Source organism: Apodemus sylvaticus, chromosome 23 (genome assembly GCF_947179515.1).
Source record: "Apodemus sylvaticus chromosome 23, mApoSyl1.1, whole genome shotgun sequence".
Lineage (NCBI taxonomy): Eukaryota > Metazoa > Chordata > Mammalia > Rodentia > Muridae > Apodemus > Apodemus sylvaticus.
In genome coordinates this window covers 3,355,371-3,380,690 of record NC_067494.1, presented here as the reverse complement: position 1 = coordinate 3,380,690, position 25,320 = coordinate 3,355,371, and the positions used below count along the sequence as shown (strand labels likewise).

General features: G+C 40.0%; 2 protein-coding genes across 4 annotated transcripts in view; both read right to left on the bottom strand.

Moving 5' to 3' along the window:
- Positions 1–8,424, bottom strand: part of Trmt11 (tRNA methyltransferase 11 homolog) — a 66,396-nt gene extending 57,972 nt beyond the window's left edge. For both annotated transcript variants that reach the window (XM_052169708.1, XM_052169707.1), the window contains exons 1-3: positions 8,305–8,424; positions 4,910–4,975; positions 789–862 (exon numbers count right to left, since the gene is read on the bottom strand). In XM_052169708.1, coding sequence (XP_052025668.1) covers positions 789–862; positions 4,910–4,975; positions 8,305–8,376 — 212 coding nt within the window. In that variant the 5' untranslated portion in view covers positions 8,377–8,424. The remainder of the gene's footprint in view (positions 1–788; positions 863–4,909; positions 4,976–8,304) is intronic.
- Positions 8,425–10,752: 2,328 nt separating this feature from the next.
- Positions 10,753–24,759, bottom strand: Hint3 (histidine triad nucleotide binding protein 3). Of its 2 annotated transcripts, XM_052169782.1 has the most exons (5): positions 24,460–24,758; positions 21,091–21,208; positions 18,203–18,272; positions 15,398–15,524; positions 10,753–13,443 (listed from the first exon to the last, which is right to left on the bottom strand). In XM_052169782.1, exons 1-5 carry the CDS (start codon positions 24,637–24,639, stop codon positions 13,411–13,413), a joined length of 528 nt encoding a protein of 175 aa, XP_052025742.1. In that variant the 5' UTR covers positions 24,640–24,758; the 3' UTR covers positions 10,753–13,410. The 2 variants fall into 2 exon arrangements, with proteins under 2 accessions (XP_052025742.1, XP_052025743.1); XM_052169783.1 differs by lacking the exon at positions 15,398–15,524 and having other exon boundaries at positions 24,460–24,759.
- Positions 24,760–25,320: the final 561 nt, after the last annotated feature.

Here is a 25,320-nt window from a genome sequence, read left to right as displayed (position 1 = left end):
TTTACACATCAAAGGGCCAGTAAATATTTTCAGCAAAATTATAGAAGAAAACTTCCCTAACCTAAAGAAAGAGATGCCCATGAATATGCAAGAAGCCTATAAAACTCCAAATAGATTGGACTGGAGAAGAAATTCCTCCCATCACATAATAGTCAAAACACCAAATGCACAAAACAAAGAAAGAATATTAAAAGCAATAAGGGGAAAAGGTCAAGTAACATATAAAGGCAGACCTATCAGAATTACCCCAGACTTCTATCAGAAACTATGAAAGCTAGAAGATCCTGGGTAGACTTCATACAGACCCTAAGAGAACACAAATGCCAGCCCAGACTACTATACCCTGGAAAACTCTCAATTACCATAGATGGAGAAACCAAGATATTCCATGACAAAGCCAAATTTACACAGTATTTCCCCACAAATACAGCCCTACAAAGAATAGTAAAATTTACTAATCTGATTATTCAAGTTAAAATCAAGAATGAGAAAAGCAGGCTTAGATTTTCCATGACTTAGTTACCCTGAGTGTGGCACACACATTTCTATGTAAGAATACATCACTCAGTACTCCTCCTGCTGGTGTTAGGACTGGCTTGTCACCTCTGCTGCAGAAGGTAACTCTCTGTTCCCTCCTCATCACCCAATGGTAAATCTGTGAAACTTCAAGCTGATGTCCCTCTGCTACCTTCCACAGCAAGAACCAGACCACAGTGGTTGTGAGATCTTGTGTATGCACTCCCACATGAGACCTTGTGTGTGCACTCCCACATAAGAGCTTCACTTACTTGGCGCACACAGTTCGTTTCATTAAGTTTCTCGCAATATCTTCAGAGGGAATGTTAAGAATCCAAAATGGAGACTGAAAGAAAATAAAAACAGGCATGCAAATTACTGCTGCAATAGGTCTAACATGTTTTGATTCAAAGAGTCACCAGCAGAAATTCCTTTTTAACCATGTAAAATTGGTAAATCTCATCTTTGTTCAAAATAAAATCATTCTGATAATAAAAAGAGAAGATATTTTGGTGGATAAGTTGTTGGGAAAATACTCTAAAATATAGGAACACTTTAATAAACCACTCCATAAATGAAAATATTAGTAAAATATACTTTAAAGTTACTTTTTTCTTAAAACTAGTTTTCATACTGGCCTCCTATTTCATTTGTGAAGACCTTCCAACTTCCCTTCCAAGTGTTGAAATTACAGGCCTGCGTACAACAATGCAGTTCAGGATTTCCCTTCATTTGTATTTACAGACTAGAAAACCAACTCAGAAAGACAGAGTGTATTGATGGACTTTTGTGACTCAACATCACTGACAATATCTTTAACTAAGTAATACATTGTGACTTATTTTTTTAGATTACTAAATCTCTCCTTCCCTCTCTCCCTCCATTTGCTCTCTATATAGATTGGGTTTTTGTTACTAGACACACTTAGATGAGGAACTGCCTCTGTCACATTGGCCTTGAGGGAAGTCAGCTGGATGTTTTCTGGATAAATGATTGATAAGGAAGGGCCCTGCCCACTGGAAGCTGTGCCATCCCTTCCAGGGATGCTGGAGATGCTGGGCATGTTAGAAAGCAAACTGGGCAAGCCAGTAAGTAGCACTCCTCCATGATCTCTACTTAAGGCCAGCCTCCAGAGTCCTGCCCTGACTTCCATCATCACTGACTGGGATCAGGTTGTATAAGCCAAATAAATCCTTTCCTCCACAAGTCATTTTTGGTCATTATGTTTATCACCATAAGAGAAACCAAACTGTGACACACACCCCACCCCCACCTACTCACAGAAACGCCTCACTAAGCTGCCCAGGCGAGGATCCTTTTCCTGTCATAACTTCCCAAGTGACAGAAAGATAGGGTACACTACCATGCCCAGCCTGGTCTCTCATCTTATGGATAGCTGCGGCCTGAGGTGTCCCGTGAATTAATGATGATGTAAAGCCATGGTGTAGATTACTGTTATTAACTTAAACATTTCTCAGTCGTCAGTGCCCTCAGCCAATGAACAGGCTGGAAAGAGCCATGACAGCATGGCCAAGCGCAGCAGTGCCCGCTGCCCTCAGGTCACCAAGCTCACACATCAGAATCACTTCCTCCCCTCCGTCCTTCCGGTCAGTGACTGAGTCACTCTGGAACGAAGGCCGGTAACAGACTACTTCAACTTACAGCCTCTCAGCTTTTGAAAGAAAAAGATGAGATTGTCATGTTCAATCTTTCTTCTTCCAACTCTGATACTATACTACAGAGAAATTCAAAATAACTCAAATGAGGAAAGTCACCTTAGCTTTTGAAAATTGTGGATATAGGGCTAGAGGCGGCTCAGCCATTAAAGGCAAGCCTCACAAGCAAAACTTTGTGGCTACTATGTATGGTCTATGTAAAGTCTATATATGGTCATACACGGGTATGGTCTGATACAAACTCACCCTACCTCAACTTTCTCACATCATCTGAGAGCACACTCATATGGACTTCAGAACTGCTGCATGATACTCATCTTCGATGCTACCATGCTGACTGTGGAGTACCAAGTGACTGACATCTCTCATGTTTTGTTTCTTTAAAACTTATGATTTTAACCAGGCTGTGTTAGCTCATATCTTTAATCCCCGCGCCTGGAGGCAGAGCTGGGTTGATCTCTGTGAGTTCAAGGCCAGCATGGTCTACAGAGTAAATTCCAGAACAACCAGAGCTATACAGAAACCATGTCTCAAAAAACAAACAAACAAAATTTTCTTGATTTTAAGATATTCAGGTTTTTAAATCATTTATGATATTTAATATTATACCTGGTTGGTTTTTTTTCCTTCTTTTGTGGTTGGGGGTGAGAGATGGTCACTCTATATAACCATGGATATCCTGAAACTCATCATGTAGCCAAGGCTAGCCTCAAACTCAAAGATACTCCAGCATTTGTCTCCTAGGTTCTAGGACTAAAGGCATGTGCTTCTGGTATATTTCTAAGTGATAAAATAATGCAAATCTTAATTTTCAAGAGGCTATAAATGCCCTTTCTCTTGATCATGTCTTTACGTTGTGACTTACCCTAAACCCTTACCTTATTTAAAACTACTATTTAGGTGCTGGAGAGATGGCTGAGAGGTTAAGAACACTGACTGCTCATTCAGAGGTCCTGAGTTCAATTCCCAGCAACCGCATGGTGAGTCATACCCATCTGTAATGGAATCTAATGTCCTCTTCTGGTGTGTGTCTGAAGACAGTTACAGTGTACTCATATGCATAAAATAAATATCTTTTAAAAAAATAAATAAAACTACTATTTTAAAAATTCAAGTGTTTCCACTGTGTGTGTACATTGTGATTTTATATACATATATATGTGTGTGTGTGTATATATATATATATATATATTCTAATAATTCAGTTTAATTAGGATAAAATAAATCTAGCTATTAAATTAAACTTTTACTTAAAAGTTTATTAGCAGATACTCAAAAATTTGGATTTACTCTTTTTCTCCAAATTATACAAAAGATACTAACTTCTAATAATAACAAGTACTGAAAGTTCTTGATTTTATTAGTATCTAAAATATCTTTGTCTTAGTCAGGGTTTCTATTCCTGCACAAACATCATGACCAAGAAGCAAGTTGGAGAGGAAAGGGTTTATTGAGCTTACACTTCCACACTGCTGTTCATCACTAAAGGAGGTCAGGACTGGAACTCAAGCAGGTCAGGAAGCAGGAGCTGATGCAGAGGCCATGCAGGGATGTTTCTTACTGGCTTGCTCAGCCTGCTCTTATAGAACCCAAGACCACCAGCCCAGAGATGGTACCACCCACAGTGGGCCCTCCCCCCTTGATCACTAATTGAGAAAATGCCCCACAGCTGGATCTCATGGAGGTATTTCCCCAACTGAAGCTCCTTTCTCTGTGATAACTCCAGCCTGTGTCAAGTTGACACACAAAATCAGCCAGTACAGTCCTATAGTAATTAGCAGGGATTAAAATTCAATTAAATGATATTTCTATTTTACTAACTAAAAAGAGTTAGGGTTATTATTACAGAAACTCTACTGAAGTCCCATTTCTAACCATTCACATATATGTAAGACAGTTAGATCATTGAGCACAAGCAGCCGTAAATATAGGAGGAACCACAGTCAATCTACTTAATATGTTCATTTTAGTTGTTTTAAATGCATGTTCCTTCATCTGTTACCCCCACTCCATTAGGCCAAATGGTGCTCTTAATCACTTAATTAAGCACAGGAAACTTTACAAGTCACACATCAGTATTGTATCAGATAGAGGAAAAATAAAGTACTTCAGAACTAGGTCATGATGACTTACAGTTTTGATATGATTCCCAAGTTTCTTGTTAAAGGTCTTATCAGCTATTCCTCTCTTCTGAAGACAGCTGCCCTGCCTGTTTCTCAGCCTCATCTACAACAGATACTCGCAATGACCATTCCTGACTCCAAGACCTTAGAAAGAATATGTGGCCCCTGTATGCACAACTGTGAGGCTTGGCTGACAGGGTGACTGTGAGCGGGAACTCAAGAAAGAAGCTCTGTCCACAGAGACCAATGACTGATGAGAACTGCAGCACCTGCCTCGGGCTAACGTCTGCCTGTCTCTGTGTGGAAATTAACATATTGCACTAATAGATGAAAAAAATGCTTCCGATAACGTCTCTACAGGCCTGAGATGCTTCCTGCACCTTGATATAACCACCTCTCTGACGTATGGTAGGACATATTTTAGCTTTACCTTAATTTATGACTCTCTTCGTTCTGTAAAACCAGGAAAACTGCTTCAATGGAACAAGGAATTTGGGGTAACCTAAATCTGTGTTCCCAGGTCATAACCATTCAAAATGGCTCCAAAACTAAACTACCTCATAGTTTAAAAAAAACAAAAAAAAATCACCTTACCTTTCCGTAAGTTTCCTGACTGTGAGTGAACTGGCCTCCAAACAGTGAGAGTAAGGACTTTATTTCCTGTATTGAAAAACAAAGAAAATATATTTTGTTATGGTTTGAGGCAGAAATGCCCCCCAAGGGCTCATGTTTTTCAGGCCAGTGCTTAGCTTGAAGTACTACTTTGAACGCTGGAGAGTATTTAGGAGGCCTTAAGTCCATCACTAAGAGGCAAGCTTGGAGAATTATTCCCAGATGATTCCAACCTGCTCTGTGTTTCTTGGCATGTGGACGTGCAACTTCTTCATAACCCTGCCCCAGACCACACCTCTCCGCTACACCTCCACCTGCACTAGCCGAAGTCATGAGTCAAAACTAAGCTCTGCTCTGTTGGGTTACTTCTGACACGTGACTAATGTGCATTTTAAACTCTTTAAACTCAGTCTGCTAAGAAAAGCAGGTCTAATGAAAGAAATAAAAGAGTACGTGGATGCCTACTTGAGGCATACAGGTGTCAGTATCAGGCAATTTTAACCTACAGTTCTGAGATTTTTGTAGTCCTAACTAACCATGATTATTAGGTGATAGACCTAATCTCTGAGAAATTTTATACATGAGCTACAAAAGTAACTGTTATGTCCTGATTAGAGAGGTAAAAAAAAATTTTTTTTACAGATGCTACAGATTAGCAAATAAAATAATCAACTAGTAAAAATAAAATGAATTATTAAACATGATTTGAAGATGTTTGAAAAAGAAATAATTAGCTAGGGAGCATAATTGTGAGTCTGAAACGTGTAAGTACAAGGTTAACCTTTCAGTATAGTAATAAAACTAGAAAGAGTTAATACCGGTCTTGTTTGTTTTAGAGACCGTCATATAACCAAGGCTGCCTTGACTTCTTGATTCACCTGCCTCCACTTCCCAAATGCTGGGATTACAGGAGTGTACCGCTATACCTGCCCAGAGTGAACATTTTAAATGTAGCATGCATGTCATGAGAAAATTTCATCCAAGAATGCATACATTCTCCAAGTCATGTCTTTGTACTGATAAACACGGACTCACTGTACAAATACTTTGCTTTGTCACACTGACAAATTGCTTTCTTAAATAAGATACAGCAAGTGAACTCTATCCCTCCACATTGGCCCTATGAGGAAGTAACTAAAAAGTTAAGTGTCCCTGCTGCTGGTTGCCAACATTTTCCTTTCCTCCCTTCCAGAAGGTCTTTACACCATGACCATGACCGTCAGGAAAGAACGATACCATCACCAAGTTTCCTATCCAAATCAAAAACTAATGCCAGCTCTCTGTGGGGATGCATCAAGTTGTTTCTTGTACTAGAAGGTTATTGGTTTTAGGAAGAGTTGGGGGTGAATGATGAAAGTAAATTGCATGGGTATCATAGAACGAAAGGAAACGTAAGAGGTGGGAAGGTGTAAATTCAATCCCAGCGTGAGGATGGATCATAAACCAGTGCAAGTCAGAACGACAGTGAAAACAGCCCGAGGGCTCTTTTACAACACGGGTTTGAATAGGAGACATTATGAAACAAGGAGGAAGATTATAGTTTGATGTTCAGATCTTGTGAATACTACCATGCACTTTGACTCTCCAATTCTTTACATGTACGCTATCATAGCTACCAGATGGAGCAGGATATCTGTGTGTAGAAATCAGCCCAGTGAGGCAGTCAAGATGGTGGTGCCTGAAGCTCAGACCTCCCATTAGGTCTACTCCCTAGGCTCTCCCTAACTGTATCTTGGATGCTCCCTTCGTACATTCTGATTGAGAGAAGTCTACCTCATTCCCCTTTCCTCGGTTTTTTAATCTCCTCAGGAGACATAACCTCCATCTTAACCACAAAACACAGACACTCACTATTACTTGTCCCTGCTTGGGAAACCTCTCTCCTTATGTCTGACATGTTGCAGGTCTCCTTCCAGTTTTCCTTTAATGTCCAAGCTTCCAAGCATCTATACTTGGCCTACCACTTTTTAAACCTGTGGGTACACTCACAAAAGAAAGTCCTTGTGCCTATGGAGGCCAGAAGTGTGGTCGCCCCCCGGAGCTGGGGTTACAAATGGCTGTAGGCAATAATGTCCAGATACAGTTGCTAGGAACCAAATTCGGGACCTCTGGAAGACTAGTGAGTGTTCTTAACCAGTGAGACATTTCTTCAGTTCCAGTGGCTGGCCACTTTTTGAACACGAAGTTGAAGAAATCTCATCCTTCCTGGGTTTTTTTAGGCAGAAAAATGACAAATGCTTATCACAATCTAGATTTGTTCTCAGCTCCTGCACCACATCCTGTTCTCTGATTGCTCACACTAGTTTCCTAATCATTTAATATTCCAACAGATTCTTATCAACTCCAGTCTTATTGCTCTAGAGACCATCCTTCATTTTACTTTCTATTTAAAACAATCTAAGCCGGACAGTGGTGGCGCACGCCTGTAATCCCAGCACTCTGGGAGGCAGAGGCAGGCTGATTTCTGAGTTCGAGGCCAGCCTGATCCACAGAGTGAGTTCCAGGACAGCCAGGGCTACACAGAGAAACCCTGTCTCGAAAAAAACCAAAAAACCAAAAAAAAAAAAAAAAAAAAAAAAAAAAAAAAAAATCTAAGTCTGCCTCTACTTGTAAACTGTTTAATTCCTCTTCATCAAGTCTTGTTTTCTCTGGTCCATCAACCTACTTCTCTCTCCTTACCACTCTCTTACATAACTGGTGACGGGTAACGGACAACAGTTTATATATTTCTAATGTACTTATTTTCTTGGCCCAGCTAACTAATACAGTAGCTCATATGTCATCCCCACCTTGAAAGGCAACATTCTCCATTCATCAATGGACAAGGACTAAGATTCCCTTTTTAAAGGGCCCCATACTTTAAAGGCTCCCACTAAGTGCCCTCCATCACTGCGCTTCACAAAGTTGTGCCTTTGCTCTCGTGTCTGCTAATCCTGAGCCTAAGTAAACATTACACTCTTTAAGGGCAGAGCTGTCAGTCAGCGCATCCTCCGCGTTCGGTGCACGCGACTTCAGCCGCTCTAGAAAAAAATGTTACTTGAGTAGATACATAAAAAGCTTTTCCCCAAGTTCATAAAGTACCACCCCAAGCCTTCCATCATGCCTGAACCTATTTCGACACTCCTCACACCCCACGGAGCGGCCCCATGGACGTCTCCGGTCTGCGTCGGGTCAGGTTCACCGGCTTTACTGCGGCACCGGGAGCACGTGCAAAGCGCTGAATGGCAAGGCTCGGTCCGAAAGGCTGCTGGGGACCCGGTCCGCCCAGCGGCCTCGCCCCCGCCCTAACCCAGGCACGCGCGGCTGCCCGCGGAGACCCCCCAAGCCGGCGCGTAAGGAGTGCGAGCCTCTGCGCTGGGCACCCCAGGACAGCTCACCGGCAGGCGGAACTCCAGGTGCTCCTGTGCCATGAGCAGCAGATAGCGATTCAAGGAGCCCGGCAGCGCCATTGCGGCTGCTACCGTGCGCCTGCGCGCCCTCCGCGAGGCCCGCCCCCTCCTCCTCCTCCTCCCAAGAGCCAAGTTTCCGCTGAGCCCCGGAGCCGGAAACGGAAGCTCGACCAGGAACGCTGGTAGGCGGCGCCTTCTAGGAAGGAGCGTGGAGGGGCAGAGTGAGCTCCTGCTGTTCCCAAAGTCCGGGGCTGTCCTGGCGCGGTCCCCTTGTGAGGTGCAGATTTTAAAGGGCAGGCTATGGTGATCCCGCGCACTTCCCAGTTGGAGCGTTCTTCTGACTCCTCCCTCAGTTCTTCACCTCAAAACTGGTCCAGAACTTCACTGTTCAGTGTAGACTCTTAATCGTTCGAGAATTGGCCTCGCCTGCTTCAACACTGAATGTACTTTCAGTGATTTTTCCAAAAATTTTTCAAGAGCTGTCAAGGACCCACCTTGGTTCGCTCTGTACGGAAAATGACAAAAACGCCTTCCTCAGACTAGCACTAATTATGCTATGTTGTTACACACAGTCAATCCACAGCCAGTGGTAGATTAAAAACATTTAATGTTACCTAATTATTAAAGTTACCCTAATTATTCAGATGGGCCTAATACTGTAACAGTTTCTAAGAGACATGGCTACCTATGCAAACGTTCTACAAGTGTCGTTTCTGTTAAAAGTACTGAATTCTTTGTCCTGCTAAGACCTGTATTTTGGGGGGTTCGCATTCCACCTTGGTAACGCACAGCATATACAAGTATCCTACTTCTCCTAGCATCATGTTCCAGAAACATAGTTGATGCTTAGTGGTAGTGATCAAGACAGCTACCTCACAGACAGTGGTGACCCTTGTTACTCAAACGTCGGTTCCATTTATTATCCCTATGCTCTCAGCAAATTTTGTAACACCTGTGAGCTTCAATTTTCTTATAAAAACTGGAATACTGCCTCCTACAGATAATAGCTATAAGTACTAGGTGTAATAATATTCAAACTTCAATATATAGTTTATTGCATGGGACCTGTAAACAGCATTTGGGTAAGGGTTTTTTTTGTTGTCGTTGTTGTTGTTTTTAATGAGAATTCTTGCTTTTTTAAAAAGATTTGCCTTTGTTAGTGTTGCTAAAATCCTTTCACTGAGGGCAGTGTAGACACAGCTACAGTGTCTAACAAAACCCCAAGAATAAAACGAGGCACAGTATCACCAAAGTTCACGCCAATGAACCAATGAGTTTATTGGGTTTCCTTCCAGGGACTCGATGAGGGCTCGCTCACCTGGCTATGGGTGCTCCTACCCTGACAGGCTACACCTGAAGAGCTTTACCCACCAGTGAGGAGGGACTACCTATAACCAAGGAGATGGATAGACACTGACTTCCCAGCATTCCCATTCTCTAGTGCAGTACCTACAAACCAGCTACAAGGACTTTCTGCTGGGTCTGTCTGCCTTTCTGGGTTCTGATGACAAAGGAAGTACTACTGTAATCACAAGAGCCAAATCCTTAAAACTATCATGCCCCCCCATCAAAATAAAAATCATTCTGATGATAAAAAGATAAGTTATTTTAGTTGATTGTTGGGATAATACTTTAAAATATAAGAACACCTTTACAAATGACTACATAAATGAAAATTCAGTAAAATATAAAGTTACATTTTGTTTAAACTAGTTTTCATGTATTCCAGACTGGCCTCAAACTCTATGTCAAGATCCCTCCCCCTCCTGAGTGTTGAAATTAAGGCCTGTGCACAACACTCACTTTAGGATTCCTCTTCATTTGCATTTATGAAACGACTAGAAAACTAATACAGATATGCAGAGTTATTGCTGAACTTTATAACTGACCATTCCTTACAGTATCATCATGAACAAGAATGGCGCCCACAGACTCATGTCTGAGTACTTAGTCACCAGGGAGGGGAACTGTGTGAAAAGGATTAGAAAACCTAGGGGTGGCCTTAATGAAGTAGAGTGGAAGTATGTCACGGGGAGTGGGCCTTGAGGTTTCAAAAGCCCACAGTAGGCCCTGTCTCTGTCTGTCTGTCTGTCTGTCTGTCTGTCTCTCTCTCTGCCTAAGGATCAGGATGCTCATCGACTGCTCCAGAGCTGCCTGCATGCCACCACACTGATAACTCAGCCTCTACAACTCGACACAAGCCCCCAACTAAAAATTGCCGCCATGGATAAATAACACATCACTGGACACTACCAAGAAGGCTAAGTAGATTTTAATTGTAATTTGATTATTCATCTTCATGAGTAAAGGAAGTGCACACTAAAAATGTTCCTTTAAGGATTTTCTATTTTTATTTTTGTTATCAACAGTGTATATGTCTATTTATAATGGATGGGAGACAGCACTACATAGAGATCATTTGTGCAGGTCAGAGGACAATTTTGTAGACTCCTTTATTTTCTTGTTTCATCTGTACATAGGTCCAGAGATCCAACATAGGTCCTCAGGGTTTCATCACCTGGCAGTAAGCACCAGACCCCTGAGCCCCATAAGAGGGTATAAACCTATACAAACAGAATCAACCAGCTAATTACGTTTTTAAAGGTCCCTAAAGGCATCTGAAAAACCCTTTAACCACCTTCCATGTACTATCATTAATGGGTCCGATTGTATCACTGCACATTCACAGCGAAAAACATGCAAAGGTTGCACCTTTCCCAAAGTTTGTCATATTTTTACTAGTACAGAAAAAAAATTGTCAGCTATATAAATAATCAGAAAGCTCTTACACAAGGCAGTGCTGTGAAACCTATATGTTTAATTTTGGGAACCCATAGCCTCTTTCTCTATTTCTAGTGAGTAAACAGGCATTCAGAAGTTTGTATAAATCAACAGTGTAAACAGAACTCAAGGTTGTCAGCTTTCCCATCATCAGTCTGCTTAACACTGAGCCTTAAATTTCGATGTCTGCTACCTACTTCCTATTCTCATCAAGTTTCCCTTTCATGCCTGGACATTACCAAACTTAAGACATTTATTTAAAATCTAATAAATTATTTTTGTCTTACTCCCATAGCATTGGCAACAGAACACAGGATGAATGGTATTATTTCTTTAGTTCTGGATCTCAGTGTGTTTGACACTCATTAAATATTAAAAATTATTTGCTAAATTAATGAATTTTAATCATACTACAGAACACTTAACTATAGATATTATAACCAATCACTGCAGTAAGTAGTTTGTTACTTAAAATTGCATAATAGCATGCCAAAACGATCAAAAAAAAAAGCCAGAACTCTTAGAAGATCTCTATAAGGCATTAGTTTTTATGCTTCTTTCTTGCTGCACGCATACATAACACTACTTAGACATTGGCACAATGTCTAATTGGCTTTCGCCACCTCATCCTCTTCAGTCACTACTGTGTCTGTTCCTACCTCCAGAACAACTCCCAATAAACTATCACTGAGTGATATACCAATACTATTAGCACTATGTTATCAAGGTAAACTTCTTTATCTATGTTTCTATTTTAAATCGAGTCTTTTCCAAAATAAGAGTTGATCTAACCACTACTTAACTTCATTTTCTTTTGATAAAAACCATACCATAGGGCAACAGTTTCAGTTACTTTTCATACATTACTAATTTGTGTTTCTTCCTGGTCTCCTGACAGGGAAAACTGCACATTTCATTTTGTTAAGAAAAACTGTTGCTGGCTATTATATTCATTTAAACCTACATTAAAGTAGCTCCCTCTTATCTAAACCTTCACCTTTTGTAACCTAATTTTTATAGTTTCAGTTACCTATGGATAATCCCAAATAGTAAATGAAAGTGCCGGAAATAAACAATCCACATATCATAAACTACATGCAATTCTGCGCAGGCAAATGAAACCTCACACCATTCCTCTCTACCCTACCTGGGCTGAGAACCATCCCCACAGTCTGTATACACTACTCACTTACAGTACGCACCTCGGTTATTAGGTTAACTGTCATAGCATCAGAGTAGCTATCTTCAACTTAATATGGCAACAAAGTACAATCATAAACATTGGCAGTATTTTAATTGTACACTGTTGTAACTTCTATTTTATTAACATTGTCATTAATCTCTTACTATGCTTATTATAAACTATTTATTTATGGTATCCATATAATGAAAAAGCACAGGATGTATTATGGGTTTTGGGTTTATTATATTGGATGTATTATTCTGGGTTTTGTGTACTCAGAGAAACTCAGAGAATCACTTTCCTATGGCTAAGGAGAAATGTTTGTGTGTGTATATGTGTGTGTGTGTGTGTATGTCTGTGTTTGTGTGTGTGTGTGTGTGTGTATGTCTGTGTTTGTGTGTGTGTGTGTATATGTGTATGTATGAAACCAGTTACAAAATGACACATACATAACTACTTCTATCATCACGATCACACAATACTGGTGACATGGTATTGTTTATTTTGAAAATTTATGTGTAAGACTATAGAACTATCATAAAATGGCTAATTTTTCTCCTTCACCGTAATAAAGGTTCAAAATTTTTATGCCACTTTATTCATCACAAATTATTAAGACCATTAATAAATGAAACTTGAACTTTTAAAAAATATATAGGATGAATCTTGATCAGCAGACTTTGTATTAAATGGACTTTTAGCTGTAGTATCTTAAGCAGAAAACCTTACATAAACAAACATTGAAACAAAGAAGTTGGGCTGGTGCGATGGCTCAGTGGTTAAGAGCACTGACTGCTCTTCCAGAGGTCCTGAGTTTAACTCCCAGCAACCACATGGTGACTCACAACCACCCGCAATGTGATCTGACGCCCCCTTCTGGTGTGTCTGAAGACAACTACAGTCTACTCAGACATAAAATAAGTAAATCTTTTTAAAAAAAGAAAAATCTGTGAGAAACTTCTCACATAACTATGACATATGTCAGAAAACAGATATTCAGAAAGATTGTAAGGCTACTCAGTGGTAGTGTCATGTGTGAGCCAGCAAACCTTCAGGCTGCAATTAGGCTTTAAAGAGCAAACCAATAGATCTTCTGAGTCAGGGAAGGAACTTGTCCATGGTTCACATTTTCATTTTCTTAGTTTTTCAAGCAAATAATCAACCTGTAATAAAAAATAAATAAATAAACCATGACTATATGGCTCATTCTAGTTATTAGTGCTTCTATTAGATAATTTTCCTTGTAACAACAAAGAGGAAGAAACATTTTGTTTTAAAAATATCTTACAAAAAGAAAATACAAGAATTCTATAATTACAGTAAAAGTAATATAAACAGACAGATTCCAAGTGACATTAAATATTAAAAAGCTACAAGAAAAAAACAAATGCAATATTAAAAATGTCTAAAACTAAATATATAAGAAACAAGGTTATATTACTAAATGACATAAGTCACTCTGAAAATGTTATATCCTGTGAGATTTCAATTATAAGAAATTCTGGCCAGGTGGTGGTGGTGGCGGTGGTGGCGGTGGCGGGTGGCGGGTGGCGGTGGTGGCGCACGCCTGTAATCCAAGTACTCTGGGAGGCAGAGGCAGAGGCAGGTGGATTTCTGAGTTCAAGGCCAGCCTCGTCTACAGAGTGAGTTTCAGGACAGCCAGGGCTACACAGAGAAACCCTGTCTCGGGGAAAAAAAAATCCGAAAAAAAAAATCTGAAGGTCCAGTGTTGTGGCACATGCCTCAGTCCTCAAGCCCTCAGGGATTGCAGCCCACAGGCATGCAGAACTCTGTGAGTTTTAGGGCAGTCCAGTCTAAGTTCCAGGACAGCCATAACTAGGAGAGTGAGATTCCCGTCTCAAAAAAACATAAACAAAAAGGAAGGAAGGGAAAGAGGGATGGAGGAAGCAACTCTGAAGGGGAAATTTTGGAGACATTAAAAACATCACTGGTAGTTAAGAAAGAGAAGGAGAATAAACAGCAAAACAGAGGATTTGTAGGGAAGTAAAATGATTCTGTATGGACCTACAGTGGGATGCATGCCATACATCTACCCAAACCTACAGGAAATATGGCAAGAAGAGTGGAGCCTGAAGTGATGGTGTATCAGTGTTGGTTCTTTGATTACAATAAACACACAACTATGGTTGGGATGTGGTAAGGAGAAACACTGTGCATATGTTCCATCAGAGGAGATATGAAAACACTGAACTGCATTCAGTCCCCTAGTACTGCAAAGCAAAAAAGAACATGAGCTTTTAAAACTATCTGTATATGATTTTTCAATTAAGAAAAGCCAGAATTTATATCTAGATCTGAATTCATTTTTGTTTTGTTTTGTTTTGTTTTGTTTTATTTTGTTTTTCCAGGCAGGACTTCTCAGTGTAGCCCTGGCAGTCCTTAAATTAGCTCTGTAAACCAGGCTGGCCTCAAACTAAGAGACCCACCTGCCTCTGCCTCCCAAGCGCTAGAACTAAAGGCATGTGCCACCACTAACCAGCCCAGATCTAAATTCTATATTTATCCTACTTCTCATCTTACAGAATCAGATTGCCCAAAAAAAACCTTAAATCAAAAATATTATTTGGAACTGGGAATTGTAGCATGAGCCTATAATCCCAGTTCTCTCAGGAGAAGACAGGCCTATCTGAATAACACAAAATTCAGGGGTAGAGTTGGGGTTAAGATATAGCAACAGAAGAAAATATTTCCTACTAGCATAAGACAATTCTGGTTCAATATTCGTCAATGTAAAATTAATTAATTAATTAATTTCTGGCTGGGCAGTGGTGGCACACCTGTAATCCCAGCACTCTGGGAGGCAGAGGCAGATGGATTTCCGAGTTCGAGGCCAGTCTCGTCTACAGAGTGAGTTTCAGGACAGCCAGGGCTATACAGAGAAACCCTGTCTTGAAAAAAACCAAATCCAAAAAACCAAAAAATAATTAATTAATTAATTAATTAATTTCTAGATATATTTTTTTCTGGGTGCAGTTTATTAAGATAAGTGGTCAAGCCAAATAGAACTCTTTGTCTAATGCAATAAAGAAAACAAAAACAAAAGAGACAAATACTTTAAATTTGCCAATATGCTGCTGATATGATGGGATTACTTACTGTGATGAACCAATAGGAATCCCGCCTGTAAACCAGTTTTGATAAGAAGCCAAACTCTTTGACTGGTGCGATCACATGAAGGTGCAGATGGGAGATAGAGCAAAACGGAGGCACATGGAAACCCATTCTGAAACACACGCCGTTACTGAGGTTAACCTCAAGGCATGTGAGATTACATGTAAATCAAATAAGATTAAAATTATCCAAAGATGAGCAAATTCCCATTCATAGATCTTTTACTATCTTCTTTATGCTCAAGCATTACCAAAGCATGCTGAAGCTCATAGACAATTCACAGCATCTATCAAAGACAGTCTCATGCAACCTCTAGAATGTCAAGTTGCATTATTACTAGTCACTTTAGTGCTTACCATAATAAGTAGAATTCTGCAAAGATATGTTCCTATAAATGAGCCTCCACACAAATGTACTAGACATTCAGGTAGTGTTCGTTGACTTTAAGATATAGCCAGTAGATGGCAGGCTTTTCCCTTTAATACTATTACTACCCAGACACTAACAAACATTTCCTTAGTAATATCAATTATTACAAAAACCAATTATATGGTCGATTTTGGAGAAGGTACCATGAGGTGCTGAGAAAAAGGTATAAGGGAACCAAATAACCCTATTAAAAATGGGGTACAATGCTCTACTATGTTCATAGCAGCCCTATTTATAACTGCCAGATGCTGGAAAGAACCCAGGTATCCCTCAACAGAAGAGTGGATGCAAAAAATGTGGTATATCTACACAATGGAGTACTATTCAGCCATTAGAAACAATGAATTCATGAAATTCTTAGGCAAATGGATGGAGCTAGAGAACATCATACTAAGTGAGGTAACCCAGACTCAAAAGGTGAATCATGGTATGCACTCACTAATAAGTGGTTATTAACCTAGAAAACTGGAATACCCAAAACATAATCCACACATCAAATGAGGTACAAGAAGAAAGGAGGAGTGGCCCCTGGTTCTGGAAAGACTCAGTGAAACAGTATTCAGCAAAACCAGAACAGGGAAGTGGGAAGGGGTGGGTGGGAGGACAGGGGAAGAGAAGGGGACTTAAGGGACTTTCGGGGAGTCGGGGGCTAGAAAAGGGGAAATCATTTGAAATGTAAATAAATTATATTGAATAAAAAAAAAAAATAAAAAAAAAGAAAAAAAAATGGGGTACAGACCTAAACAAAGAATTTTCACCTGAAGAAATTCGGATGGCCGAGAATCAGCATAAGAAATGCTCAACATCATTAGCCATTAGGGAAATGCAAATCAAAACAACCCTGAGATTTCACCTCATACCAGTCAGAATGGCTAAGGTTAAAAACTCAGGAGACAGCAGGTGTTGGAGAGGATATGGAGAAAGAGGAACACTCCTCCACTCCTGGTGGGGTTGTAAGATGGTACAACCACTCTGGAAATCAGTCTGGTGGTTCCTAAGAAAACTGGACATGACACTTCCGGAGGACCCTGCTATACCTCTCCTGGGCATATACCCAGAGGATTCCCCGGCATGCAATAAGGACACATGCTCCACTATGTTCATAACTGCCTTATTTATAGCCAGAAGCTAGAAAGAACCCAGGTGTCCCTCAATAGAGGAATGGATACAGAAAATGTGGTATATATACACAATGGAGTACAGTTCAGCAATTAAAAACAATGAATTCATGAATTTTTTAGGCAAATGGTTGGAACTGCAAAATATCATCTATCATCGTAAGCGAGGTAACACAATCACAAAGGAATACACATGGAATGCAATCATTGATAAGTGGATATTAATTAGCCCTGAAGCTCTGAATACTGAAGATACAATTAACATATCAAATGACTCCCATGAAGAAGGAAGAAGAGGGCCCTAATCCTGGAAAGGCTTGATCCAGCATTGTAGGGGAGTACCAGAACAGAGAAAAGGGAGGGGGAAAGATAGGAGAATGGATGGAGAGAAGAGGACTTATGGGACAGATGGGGAGGGGGGACTGGGAAAGGGGAAAGCTTTTGGAATGTAAACAAAGAATATAGAAAAAAAACAATCTTTTGTCATCAGAAAAGGTTCTTGTTAGATGCCATTTGTCCATAATTTCTTAATTTATACAACATTTATGAGCTCAGTCTTTTAAATAGAAAAGCATTTAATTCTTAAAAAGCAATTGGTCAGCAAACAATAAATTCAAGCTAACTTTATGCTAGAAGCCTAATGATGATGTGTACGTGTGGGCATATGTGGCTGGGTGTTGTGTGCGTGTGTGCATATGTGGCTGGGTGTCACAATTGATCATCTATCTTAGGACGGGGCCTTGCTCTGAACCTGGCGGTAGCCCAGCGGCCAGCAAGCCCCATCCTGAGCTTCAACAAGCTTATCCCACGCTGGCCTTTGACTTGAATTCTAGGCACTCAGACTCAGGTCCCTGGGCTCGCAATGCAAGCACTCTTGCTAACCAAACCAACTCCTTATTCCCAACAGTGTATTTCTAAACCATGTAAGTCTGCAGAAGTAAATTCAGTTTACCCAATTTTATAGGAATTAACATATAGAACTACAAAAAAGGAGGGCTTTTTTGTCCTATTTTACCTACCTACCATATGTACATACTTGTCTGTCCAAACTACAAGAGAAGTTTCGGGAAGATGCTGAGCATGAAAAGGGTTTGTTAAGTTTATAGCATCAGTGAACTTCATCCTCACGTCCAGGAATACTACACCTGAAACACAACTCTGTTGCCTCTGCTTCCCTTCTTGTTAGAGACAAACTTCAGAAAAATCAAGAATTAGTGTTAGTTTCTACTTACAGCATACATACCTCACATCTGTGAAGTCTGTGAAATTATTCCTCTCAAGCATGGTTTTCCCAGCAGCTACCATGCTCTCAACTGCAAACCGGGAAAGAAATTGTTATTATACTATGGTATACAGTAAGCTCACTAAAACTTTACTTCCTTTTGTGTATTCATTTTATCTTTACCTATGTTTCTCTGTTATCTCTTCAGCCCCCTATTCTCTGGTATCTTGAAGTAGAAACTGAAGTTACTTATTTTGAAAATCATTTTCTTCTTTTTCTAAAATAGATTTTTTTTATTTGTGTATATGTGTTTTTGTGTGTGTTGTGTGTATGTGTGAAAGTGCACATGAGTAAAAGTGCACACAGAGGCCAGAAGAGAAAGCCAGATCCCCTGGAGCTGGACTTACAGGCAATTGTGAAGTGCTAGCCCTCCAGAAGAGCAGGAAGCATGCTACCTACTGAGCTGTCTCTCCAGCTCCTTAAGACTTATTTTCTCATATTAGCATCCAAAGATACAAATGTCCCTCTAGGTACTTTAGCTATACTCCATAAACTTTAATATGTTCTCTTTTTATTTATTTATAAACTCAGTATTTTCTTCTTTATTTTGGAATTATTTAGAAACATGTTATTTCATTTAAAAATTCTTCTTTAACATATTTTGTACAAAGCCATGTTGGGGTATCATGCCACTTGGTAGGAACACTGATCAAGGTGAACTTCCTCTCCCAACCTTTGTTGAGCAGGGATTCTGGTGCTAGACAAGAATCCTGCTCCACCTAGGGTGGAGTGCTCAGAGTGAAGGTGAAGTTCATTGTTCCTCCAGGACTTCAAATTTCAGACCGGCCCAGCTGCCTGGGCAGTGGAGCCAACACCCAAGGAACAGCCTGACCACTCCCTGGAACACACCATGGGAGTTTGGGGAGAGGGACTCGCCCAAACTCTTAAATTGTCAGACGTCCATTAAACTTGGGGCCTCGATCAGCAATTGGGTTGTCCTGGCCTCCATTCTTTTCGCCACCTCCCATCTATTCCCAGCTTCTCTTCCAGGGACCCAGTTTGCAGTAACTGCAGGCAGTTACAATATTTAAGTCTATTTAACATAAAAATATTTACTGCTATGCTAACTATCTAATTTAATTCCACAGCTTTCAAATGATATATTTTGTAAGATTTCAAACACAGTAAGTGCTACAAACTTTATTTTGATGCTTAGAATATGTTCTACCTGGGTGAACATATGCTTTTATAAACCACCTACTCTGCAAGTAAGTGGAATTCTACTAAGTATCTGTAACCATTGGTAGACTTGACATTGTTACCACATCCTTCCATGGACATATTATTTTTCTCACTTTATAAATTACATAAAAGATAAGTGCAAAAACTTTTAAGATTTTGATATGAAATATTCACATAAGAAGCATAGAGGGGGCATGATAATAAAATTCCTAATGACATCAGTGTCAATATTTCTAACATCTGATATGCACCAACTATAATAATTAGCTGTTATAAGAGCTTCTAATCTCCATGAAGTTACTGTTACCTTGAGGATAAAAGAAAACCTCCTAAAAGGTTATATGTTCTCTAGTAAATATCCAAAGAATGAAATAGAAACTTTTGGTAAATATACAATCAATCAGTAATAGGGTAAATATGATGTCTATAAGCATATATGTTACTCTATGTTTATAAATAATATGTGTTCTGAAGCACATGGTTAGAACAAATAAGTAAAGAATTTTGTATTATTTTAGAAACAACATTCAATCTGGTAGTTCAGTCACCTGTAAGCTCATGAACAATAATGCTATATCACCAAGATTTTTTATCTAGGAGTTTTCTTACCTATAAAGAGTCTAGTCTTATTTATCTGGTGTAGAATACCATACAGTACTGCCAAACTAAACCCAGCCCCTGGTGAGAAAGGCTACTAAAACAGACCTGCAATAAACTGAAAAAATGTCTTAGGAAAAGGTTTCAGAAAAAGAAACCACTGAGTAGGTAATACGGAATACTTCTTAAAGAAACAAATTTCGAATCTCCTTTTTAGAAGCTAAAAGTTCAAAACCAAGACCTCATAAATAAACTATGGTGCTAATTTATCTGCATCTGAAATTATCAGGCAATACAAGCTCATAATACATCATAACTTATTTATAATTTCTCATAGCATCTTTCAATTTCAAAGTCAAGAAAACCATCATTTAAAAGTAGAAAGCAAAGCCAGGCATGACCATACATGCCACAGTCTCTGAGGCTTCTGTAGGTTCTATGCCAGCAGGAGTCAAGATGCTGAGAACCAGCCTTAAAAAACAGAATAAAACATTATCTCTTAAAAGATTTTTAGAAATTAAATATTCCTGCATCTGAAATCAAATTCACTGTGGCCGGTTAACATATGAAAACAAATGGCCACAAGTTACTGAAGTTAAAGTCAGTATGACAGATACTGTCACACAAATTTCGAATCTCCTTTTTAGAAGCTAAACTGCAAACTGTCATTTTAAAAAAAAAAATTCTATTTGGTTTTTTTAAAATAGAATGTTTCAAGAAGTCTGACTTTCTTCTTGACGATTTGAATAGACTTTTTTTCTTTTTAATTGTCACTGCCATATTTAAAGAGAACTCAATGTGATATAGCCATAAAGAATCCTGTTAATCAGGCGGTGGTGGCACATGCCTGTAATCCCAGCACTCTGGGAGGCAGAGGCAGGTGGATTTCTGAGTTCAAGGCCAGCCTGGTCTACAGAATGAGTTACAGAACAGCCAGGGTTATACAGAGAAACCCTGTCTGGAAAAAACCAAATCTAAAAAACTAAAAAAAAACAAAAAAAAAACAAAAAACAAAAAACAAAAAACAAAAAACAACAACAAAAAAAAAAAGCATCCTGTTCTCATCTTACCCATTTCTATGTGATCTTTGTTCAGCTCTTTGCAACTTCCAATATGCTTCTTTGGCACCACAAGGTAATGATAAAGTGCTGCTGGTTTGATATCTTTGAAACAAACCAGGTCTTCATTCTAAGGAGAGAGGCTATTGGTTAGTAAATTAAAAAAAAAATTCCCAATATCATTCTGCTGTGCTGTGACTTAAGCACAGGGAAGTGGGATTCATGTTACAATATGGGCCTAATGAGCAATTTTTATAACTCTGCCTTACTTAAATTCACAAAAATAAGCTTTAGCTTTTGTTATGAGGCATTTATTATATTAAGTTGATTTCAAATAATAATTATGAGTAAAATTCATTAAAATATTCTAACAAGAAATCTGTTTTAGCCTGGCAGTGGTGGTACACACCTTTAATCCCAGCATTCAAGAAGCGGAGGCAGAAGCATAGGGATCTCTGAATTCCTAATCTATAGAGACAGTTCAAGCACAGCCTACAAGCTACACAAGGAAACCCTGAACAGAGGGGAAAAAAAAGAAATCTCACTTTTTAAAACTTATTAAAACATTTTCTCATCCCTACTTTAAGCGTTTTTCACTCAAAATTAAGACAATAAACAGTTTTTCTCAGCAAAATTGCCGGGATGTGCTCTTTCCACCAATTCTCTATCCCAGGAATCAGAATTCAGTGTCATGAAAACTCATACTCATATTATTAACCATAATTAGCTATGATCCCAAGCACAGAGACTACATTTTGATCCACTTATTATGGTCTAAGAGAGGCATGAGCACTGTGTCAACCGAATGTTTTAGAAAAGGTCAAAAAGAAGCCGTCAAGCTGGAGAGAGGAAGTGGGAGGGTCCAGGAGGGTCCAGTCACTCAGCCACTAAGTTTAGCCAAGTCTACAAGGTTCAGTGAGCAACTCTGTCTAAAGCTATAAGGTGACCAGCAATGGGAAGAGACAACCAACACTCATCTCTAGCCTTTACATATAGACATGTACCACAGACCATATAGACAGGTACATATAGACATGTATGCATGCACCACAAACCAACATGATAAACTTTTTACATTTAAAGGCAAAGAAACTGTATATTTCAGTTAGCTTTTAACTGCATTTATACTACTGAACCAACCATTATTAAGAAAAACAAAATCCAATCTCCAAGATAGAGTGCCAAAAATACAAAATTATGTGAATATACATATATGCATTTTAATTTTCTTTGTTTCTTCTTCTCCTCCTCCTCCTCTTCCTCCTTCCCCTCCCCCCTCCTCCCTCCCTCCCTCCTTCCCTCCCTCCCTGGTGATCAAGCCCAGGGTCTAACATGCTTACATTCCTGGCAAGTTCTGCCACTGAGCTACACTTCTTTCTCTTTCCTTTCTGGTTTTTCAAAACAGGGTTTTTCTGTGTACCCATGACTGTCTTGGAACTCTCTGTAGACCAGGATGGCCTCAAACTCAGAGATCTGTCTGTCCCTGTCTCCCAAATGTTAGGATTAAAGGTATGTGCCACTACCACCAGGCAATAGTTGTTCTTTATAGTATGACTTCCCAGAGGAAAATACTGAACAGAAGCCACTGTCCCTAACTCAAAAGCAATGTTGGTAAAACTATAAAAATGAAGTTCTGAATGCCTATTTAAAAAGGAATGTAAAGAATCACTACATAGACATGAAATTATTTCTAGGATAGTCTTTTTTTTTTTTAAGCACAAAGCAGAAAAAGCTACCTTGTGTAATGTTCTACCATGCTGTTCTAGTTGTAATTTTCATAGACCATTCTAGGACCTGCTTCTACTGTTCTTCCAATATTTTCCTTACAAATAATTCCTAAAATTATTTTTTGCAGAGCTACAATAATTTCCCAGTAACTGTCCCTTCATATCTAAAATAAGCAAGTACATTTGAAGAAATACCTTAGTACCATGGTATCTAAGGTGTTAATTTTAATTAGCCAAAGAACAATTAAATCCATTAATATTGCTAAGTATGGGCTCAGGCATGGCAACATTTCTATGGTTTCTCAAACATTTTTTTTTCATTTTTCATTTCTAATAGCTCCCCTTTCTTCTTTCCTTTCTGGTTTGTTTTTTGGTATTTTTAAGGGATTTCTCTGTGTAGCCTTGGCTGTCCTGGAACTCACTGTATAAGTCAGGTTGACTCCAACATGGAGATCTTCCTGCCTCTGCCTTTCTGAGTGCTGGAATTAAAGGCGTGTACCACTACCACAGGGCTATTTCTAAGAGCCCCTTAAAAATAATGCATATCAATGCCATGAGGTAAGAATACCAAGCATGGTATGTATGTATCATATGTATACCGGTGACTCATACAGAAAGCATAAAACACTTCCCTTGGTAAGCTCCCAGCTAAGAATATGTGGTATGCCCTTTGCTTATATAAAATCTGAAATATACAGTAAGACAACCATACAGAGATCTGTGAGGCAAAGAGTCATCTCTGACTTTTGTTGGAAACGTTTCTCAGACAAATTCTTCTGATGCTGGTAACCCTGATTATCCCAAATCAAATAATTTCCTCTGCCTTATTGTATAATTATATCCCAACACCTTATATAAGTGCAATCATTTCCGGTGTTGACAATGAATATATGTGTAATAAGAATTTTAAGTGCAAGATGATAAATCTCTCTCAAAAGATTAATTTTTTATGAAGGATGGTGAAATGTAAAAAAAAAAAAAAAAAGAAAGAAAGAAAAAAGAAAAGAAAAGAAAAAGTTAGAGCCAGGGAAAGGGAGAGTTTTCTGGAATCTCCAGGGCATGGCTGCTGCTCTCTCGACCTCCATACAAGTATGATTTACTACACTTGATCTGCACAGGTTTGAACCCTGTGGAGATCTTGTAAAGAAAATGGGAGGAGTTCATGAGGCCCTCAGGGTTGATAAGGGAGGAAGAGAGATTTTTTTTTCCCTCAGTGGCGTAGTCACTTACAAGCTATTAACTTAGTATCAGTTCGACTTTAGACCCAATCCTTAAACATCATTCCAGCCCATTTTCAGCCAAATTTACACTTCTTCACCACGCCCAAGACCTGTTTTCTGCAAGTTGTAGGTTCTCTAACGATATTGGAAGTATACATAATTTAAAATGACTACCTAGGGACCAGGAAGACTCCCTATAATAAAAGTAAGGACACAGGCTGCTGCTGTGTTGCAAAAGCATGCAGAAGGAGGCGAGAGTGCCTGGCTCTATTACGGCTACCTCTCCCTACTGAACAACAAAGGTACTGCTGAGACCTCTGGGTCCCTGAGAGAAGTCAGATACCCTGTAGGTTTAGCTCGTCCGCGCAGAGACTGAAGCCTGCGAGCAAGGATTGGCGGCCGGGTCCCCACCCACCCCGCGTGTCGCCGCCCACCTCACAGGGAAAGAGTTCAGTTTCAGGTTCCTGACCCGCCGCCACGCGGCAGAACACGCAGTTGCTGTCATAGTCCCCGGGCTCCGCGGTCCCAGGGGAGGACACCTTAGGTCCTGTTTTGGCAGTGACCGTAGAGGCAGAATCCGGCTCTCCGGACAAGCCGGCTTGCTTCTCAGCCATGGCGGCCTAGAAGCGACGTCAGGATCAGCTGAGCAGCGCAAAGCCAGCTACCGGTGCGTCCGCCGCACTGGGAATCGCCGCCCTTGCTCCACCCGCCTAGCGACGCGAAGTCTGCGCACGCGCAGGGCTATACCCTGGGCTAGGGAGACACCAGACAGCGCCGCCTCTAAACTGGCGACGATGAGAGCGCGAGCTCGGCGCTCCGTGATGATGTAAGCAGCGCAGCCGCAGGAGCCCACTGCTCCCGCGCGGTCCGGCTTGCTGCCTGGGACCAGGACCTATCCTGGGAGTCAGTAACCTTCGTTTAAAGTGCAAAGGATATTGTTTCCACCTCTCAATAGTGTATTACGATCCCGTTATAAAAGAAAAATAGGATAGAAATTAGATTTGTTTTTTTGGTTTTTTTTCGAGACAGGGTTTCTCTGTGTAGCCCTGGCTGCCCTGGAACTCACTCTGTAGACGAGGCTGGCCTGGAACTAAGAAATCCTTCTGCCTCTGCCTCCCAAGTGCTGGGATTAACGGCGTGCGCCACCACAGCCCGGCAGAAATTAGATTTTTTAAGGGTATGAGAGGATACGTAAAATGTGTTGAGAGCCCTGTTTGGCAAAGTGAAATTTCCGAGTGTACTTGTTCAGCCACAGTAATTTTAGGATCTGAAACCAAAAGAAAAAAAGCTAAACT

Excerpts from the sequence above, each read along its gene's own strand:
- Hint3 (XM_052169782.1), bottom strand. The coding sequence starts at position 24,639 with ATGGCTGAGAAGCAAGCCGGCTTGTCCGGAGAGCCGGATTCTGCCTCT. Across the intron at positions 15,525-18,202 it reads ACAGACTTCACAGATGTGAG|AATGGGTTTCCATGTGCCTC; the intron begins GTATGTATGCTG and ends CGTGTGTTTCAG. Across the intron at positions 13,444-15,397 it reads ATTCCTATTGGTTCATCACA|GTTGATTATTTGCTTGAAAA; the intron begins GTAAGTAATCCC and ends TTTTTATTACAG.